Source organism: Plecotus auritus (assembly GCF_963455305.1).
Source record: "Plecotus auritus genome assembly, chromosome: 9".
NCBI classification, from domain to species: domain Eukaryota; kingdom Metazoa; phylum Chordata; class Mammalia; order Chiroptera; family Vespertilionidae; genus Plecotus; species Plecotus auritus.
This window is the reverse complement of record NC_137783.1, coordinates 115,330,081-115,335,983: the sequence shown is the minus strand read 5'-3', so window position 1 is coordinate 115,335,983 and position 5,903 is coordinate 115,330,081. Positions and strand designations below refer to the sequence as shown.

The 5,903-nt window shown below is 41.1% G+C and overlaps 1 protein-coding gene across 1 annotated transcript; it reads left to right on the top strand.

The window, feature by feature from the left end:
* Positions 1 to 490: 490 nt before the first annotated feature.
* LOC308233693 (olfactory receptor 2D2-like) lies at positions 491 to 1,444 on the top strand (the record flags this gene model as incomplete). Its single annotated transcript, XM_080640661.1, has 1 exon — positions 491 to 1,444. The coding sequence occupies one exon, from the start codon at positions 491 to 493 to the stop codon at positions 1,442 to 1,444; it is 954 nt and encodes a 317-aa protein (XP_080496787.1).
* Between the last annotated feature and the right edge of the window lie 4,459 nt (positions 1,445 to 5,903).

Here is a 5,903-nt window from a genome sequence, read left to right as displayed (position 1 = left end):
CTGACCACCCATTCAAGAAGGAGACAACAGAAACAGTTGTATATCCAAAGACTTAAAAATATTTGCACCAGCATGAGATGGGAGAGGTGTGGCAAGAGCAACACAAGACTCCTTTAAAGGCTTCAGTTAATAATAAAGTGAAATTAAATGGTATGACTTTACACATGAATTTAATCTGTCTTTTTATTATTAGTTATGTGATATTCAGAATAAAGAAGATGATTTGGGATCTAGTCTACACTTGCCAGCTGACACTAAAAATCAACGCACCAACTTATAAAGTATTAAGTCATGCAAAATTGAAAGCAGCATGATCATCTTCTAAAAACCTTATAAAGGGGATTCTTGAAATGGTTAGTAGTGATTGGATGCAACATTTAATTATATATTTTATAGGTTACACACACTAACTCTGAATTACGTAATTTTATAGGTTAAACACACCTATGTTTAGCGTGTAATGACTTGGTATTGAAAAAGGAGACAAACAATGCGACAGACAAATCAGACACAGGTGACAGAATTCTTCCTTCTGGGGCTCTCTGATGACCTGCACACCCAGAAGCTGCTATTCATCTTATTCCTGGGTGTCTATCTGGTCACTGTGCTTGGAAATGTGCTTCTTCTGATCCTTGTTCAGGTTGACTCCCTGCTTCACACACCCATGTATTTTTTTCTCTGCAATTTATCTCTGGCTGACCTCTGTTTCTCTACCAACATCGTTCCTCAGGCCCTAGTCCACCTGCTATCCAGAAAAAAAGTCATTTCATTCACACGTTGTGCAGCTCAGCTTCTACTCTTCTTTATTTTGGGGGGTACACAGTGTGCCCTTCTGGCAGTGATGTCCTATGACCGGTATGTGGCCATCTGTAACCCTTTGCATTACCCCACCATCATGACTTGGAAAGTGTGTGTCCAGCTAGCTGCGGGATCATGGGCCAGTGGCATTCTGGTATCTGTGGTGGATGCCACCTTCACCCTAAGGCTACCCTACAGAGGCAGCAATAGTATTGCTCATTTCTTTTGTGAGGCACCTGCACTGTTGATCCTGGCATCCACAGATACCTGGACTTCAGAGATGGCCATTTTCCTCGTGGGGGTTGTGATTCTCCTCATACCTGTTTCCCTAATTCTGGTATCCTATGGCCACATCATAGTGACTGTGGTCAGGATGAAGTCAGCTGCAGGGAGGATCAAGGCATTCTCTACCTGTGGCTCCCACCTCATTGTGGTCATCCTTTTTTATGGGTCAGCAATTGTCACCTACATGACACCAAAGTCTTCCAAAGAACAGGAAAAACTGGTGTCTGTGTTCTACGCCATGGTCACCCCCATGCTTAATCCCCTCATATACAGCCTGAGGAACAAGGACGTGAAGGGAGCTCTGAGGAAAGTGACCACAAGGAATCTTCCATGCAGGCTTGGAGTTTGCCACTGGCAGTGAGACCCTCCTAGCTCCCTACTTGGAAGACTTGCTGAGTAGTTTCCTTAGCAAGACTAGAACATGGTATGAGTCTCATCCTTGGGCCTTATCCAGGGACCCACCTTCCATCCTTCACCCAGCACTTCCTCTGTAGAAGAAGGACAGTAATTCATGGAGCAATAAGTAGGAGGGCCTTCATTCTGGTTAGTTTTCCTCTGAGAAATATCCACATTTTTATAACCCATGGAACTGAAAGGGGGCAGCAATAGAATTTGGGGAACCAGAAGTATTTATTGTAAGAAATACTAATCATGCTCTGTTAACCATGATTGTTTTATTCTGATTAAAGAAGGCACATTCTACCCTGGCTGTAGCTGACCTGGAGATGCAGCCCTTCCTCCCCATTTGGAGCTGCCTATTATCATGGAAAGATTAATAATTATGCTGCAGAATCCAGAATTGCCAGCCATTTGAAGATCCCCAGACCTTTTTGTATACCTACAGGCCTTTACAAACTCCCAGCCTGCTTACCAGTTAATTGCCCATCTGGCACTCCCTTTGGCTATTTCCGGATGTAACCCCAGCCCTTGCATATCACTAAGCCCTTTGAAGACCTCTAGTTCTTTTGCATATCTGTAAACTGCCCTTTTGCCTAGTCTTCCTTTGTACTTCTACCTATATAAACAGTTGGCTTATGGGGAGCTGCAGAGCAGATTTTTGTGGCTAATCTGCTGCTCTCCCAAACTGCTGGCAATATTGGAATAAATGCTCATATAGGATTCAACCCTGTCTCTGTGTTTTTGGCTGAAGTAGTGACAGGCAGCACAGACTCATTGTTTGGTTACAGAACCTATAAAATCTATCTTATTAAATTATGCTATATATTAATATTTATCTTATCCCAGAACCTACTCCAATAATTTTACATTTTGATATTTCTGTGCCTCCTCAAATAATCAAAAATTAACAAACATTACTAATCACTTACTATGAGCTAGATGCTACATGTATGTGTCCATGCACTTGTACCTGTGAAAGAATGTAGGGGGGCTAGTAGCCTGACTCTGTACCTAGCTAATTAGTATCCTAATGCACATTTTTGTTAGCCTATAATCAGGTCGCTGGCCCTTCCTTAATTATCTGGGTCTTACAAGACCTATTTACTTAAATACTCCCAATTTACAAGGGCCATAAACCAAGGATGTAACAGCTTAGCTAAAGAGAGGTCACTGGTGCCATCCAGGTTAGGCATTTAGATACAATCTAAATTCCGCATTCTAACTGACTCAGGAGGGGCTGTGAAAGTCCACCACAGAAGCCCAGTAGTTAGGAAACAAAGAAACTCAGGAATATACTAGTATATAAAGAGAAATCTCATTGTATAAGTTGTGCAGGCTTTGGATCTTTAAAACCCCTGAACCAGCAGTGCCGCTTTGAATAAAGGTTCTCTTTCTTGATACCTCTGAGTATTCAGCTGTCCTTTCTTCTGTGCCAATTCCATAACATACCTACATGTGCATGTACATATGGCTGAGGGCAAAAGTAGGTTTACAGTTGTGAATACAAGAAATGGAGTTTATTCATTATTATTTATTTATTGTTGTATTATTTATTTGTAGTACTTATAAACCTACTTTTCCCCATCTTTGTATATGTTTGAGGTGGGTAGAGCATGGGCACAATGAAGCAGAATTTATGAGCTCTGCTATACTTCTCATACTCTCATTAGAGAGATGAGTACTGTAATCTATTAGGACACACCTTTATAAGGTAAAGATGGGCTTTTGAAAACCAACAAGAAATAGTGACATCTGAGGGAAGCAAGAATGAGAAGCTATTACCAATCATGGGTCTGAAGGACCAGGAAGAGGCAACTAGAACTTGGAGAGGGTGGCTGTGTATAGAAGGCCACCAGGCAGGACCCGTGGACTTAGGTATATGGAGTTGAGGAAGCAATGGGAATAAATGTTTCAAGGTCATTCTCGACACACCTTCTGATTTCCTGTTACTGTATTTTAAAAAAATGCAGGCTAACCTCCCCAGGGGAATAACCTTAATTTAATGACATCTACAAAGTCCATGTAAGGTAATGTAGAGGGCACTAGTAAGAAGGCTAAAAGGGGCTAATTCCAATGTAACCCTGATATTTGGGGCTAGTGATCTGAATCCAAGCCAGCAAGCTCAGTGTACATTCCTGATAACCTATAATTAAGTCCCTATCTCCTTCCTAGATACTGGTCTTGCAGAACCTGTTACTGTGAACAGTGCACTGCCCCGGAAGGAGGGTTATTAACACTGGTGCCAGGCCAGACCATCAGATATGGCCTGGAGACCCCCAACACCTGGGGCCTTCTTGCAAGGCCCGCGAAAAGGACCAGAAGCATAATCCATGTTTGTGGGACAAAGACCACAGGGAGGGAGATATAAAGGAAAGCCCCATGCGTGTTCCTTCACTAGGATTTGGAAGGCTGTTCCCTGAGTCCGCCGGCATATTAAACAGTGTCCCTCCTTTTTTTCTTAGAAGCGTCCTTGGTTTTCTTTGGTCTTCTGCAACACTAGGACATGAACATCTTTGTAGGCCCATTACCCTCCCTACCATATAAAGGTCAAGTAAAACGAGTGTGAGGCAGTGATAAAAGCTTGGCTAAACTTGGAGATGACAAATTTATAATGGTACCAATCTGCTTGGTTGTGTGATTGTCATCATGCAAATAGAACCCTGTGTACGATCTGTCTTTTTATTTGCAAATTCCTATGGTGATATTCAGAATGTGCTGCCCTCCTGGAGCCCTTGATATATGCGAGCTAAAGGACACCTTGTGTGGGAGATTAAACTAGTCCTGGTACTTCCATGGCACACAGAGTTAGAGTTGTTTGTGAAGAGGTCTTGCCTATGCAATAGTGCTATTTTACTTTGTTAATTATCAATACATTCTAATAAATAGATTACACAAAGCTATGGTGTCCACATCTCAAGTCTGTTATGTGCCAAGAATATAGAGTCGGGCAATGTTCACTGGACAAAATCATAGAGTGGCTGCTACATTGGTTGAGAGATATGCAAGCTTAAAATGGACAGTTAACTTTATTCAATCACAATAAGATTACCCCAAACATATAGAAAACAAAGAAACTCTGGGTTATTTCCAGCAGTTTCCTAGAATTTGTCCACTTATACTTGACAGGTGATTCCTTTAACCCTTTGTATCAAGCAACTCTCATATCCAAGGTGGATAATTTGAGATTGAGGGAGTAGTGTGAAATAGTCTTTCTCCAGATGAAGCACAGACCAATTACAGAAGCAGAGGAAGAATTACTCAATTGATAGCTCTCTAAACATGTATTTTTTTAAACCAGCAGAGTTTTAGAGTATCTTTTTATTCTCTCCCTCACTATACCTTCCATGAGGCAAGATATTTAATCTGTTTTGTTCACCATCATGTTTTTTGGGCTTAAAAAGAGTCAAATGCATGCTGAGTACTGCATAAAAATTTGCTGAAAAAAAAAAAGAAAGAAAGAAAGAAAGAAAGAATGAAACAGACCTCTACTATTTATTATTATTACTCTACCTTATAAACAAAAATGTCCTTAAAAGTTGCAGGTAGAGTTTTTTGACAAAGAGAAGAAAGGAAAGCAGAAAATTATAAAATGACATGAATGAAGAAGTTCAAGAAAAAGTTAAAACACAACAAAAAAGTAAAAAAAAATGAAATATAGCAAATTGTAGTGAAGTTGTCAACCTTTAGATGGGCACCTAATCTGTGTAAACAGGTGGCATCTTCAGAGACATTGATACCACAGTCCTATAGAACCCTGGGTGTACTGCAGTTTGTTCTTCAACCACTCATGTTCTTTTCAGAAATGGATCCCAGTGGAAAGTCTAAGATCCCAGTGTGTATACTGTGGCTCCTGGAAAGAGTGGAGTCCAAAAACCCATTTGAGATTGAGAACTTCCTCTTTCTTTCTTCCTTTCTATCTTTCTTCCTTCCTTCCTTCCTTCCTTTCTTCCTTCCTTCCTTCCTTCCTTCCTTTCTTTCTTTCTTCCTTCCTTCCTTCCTTTCTCTCTCTCTCTCTCTCTCTCTCTCTCTCTCTCTCTCTCTCTCTCTCTCTCTCTCCCTCCCTCCCTCCCTCCCTCCCTCTCTCCCTCCCTTCTTTCCTTCCTTCTATTCTTTCTTACCTTCTTTTCTTTTTTTTTTTTTTTTTTAATCCTCACTTGAGCATACTTTTTTCCATTGATTTTTGGAGAGAGTGGAAGGGAGAGGGAGAAACAGAGAGAGAGAAACATCAATGTGAGAAAGATACATTGATTGGTTGCATCCCACATATGCTCCTGGGATTGAGCCTGCAACCAAGTACATGCTCTTGATTGGAATTGAACCTGGGGCCCTTCAATCAATGGGCTGATGCTCTATCCATTGAGCCAAACTGTTTTCTTTCTTTTGTCCTTGCATTCCACCCCTTCAGTTTCCATCTAAACCAG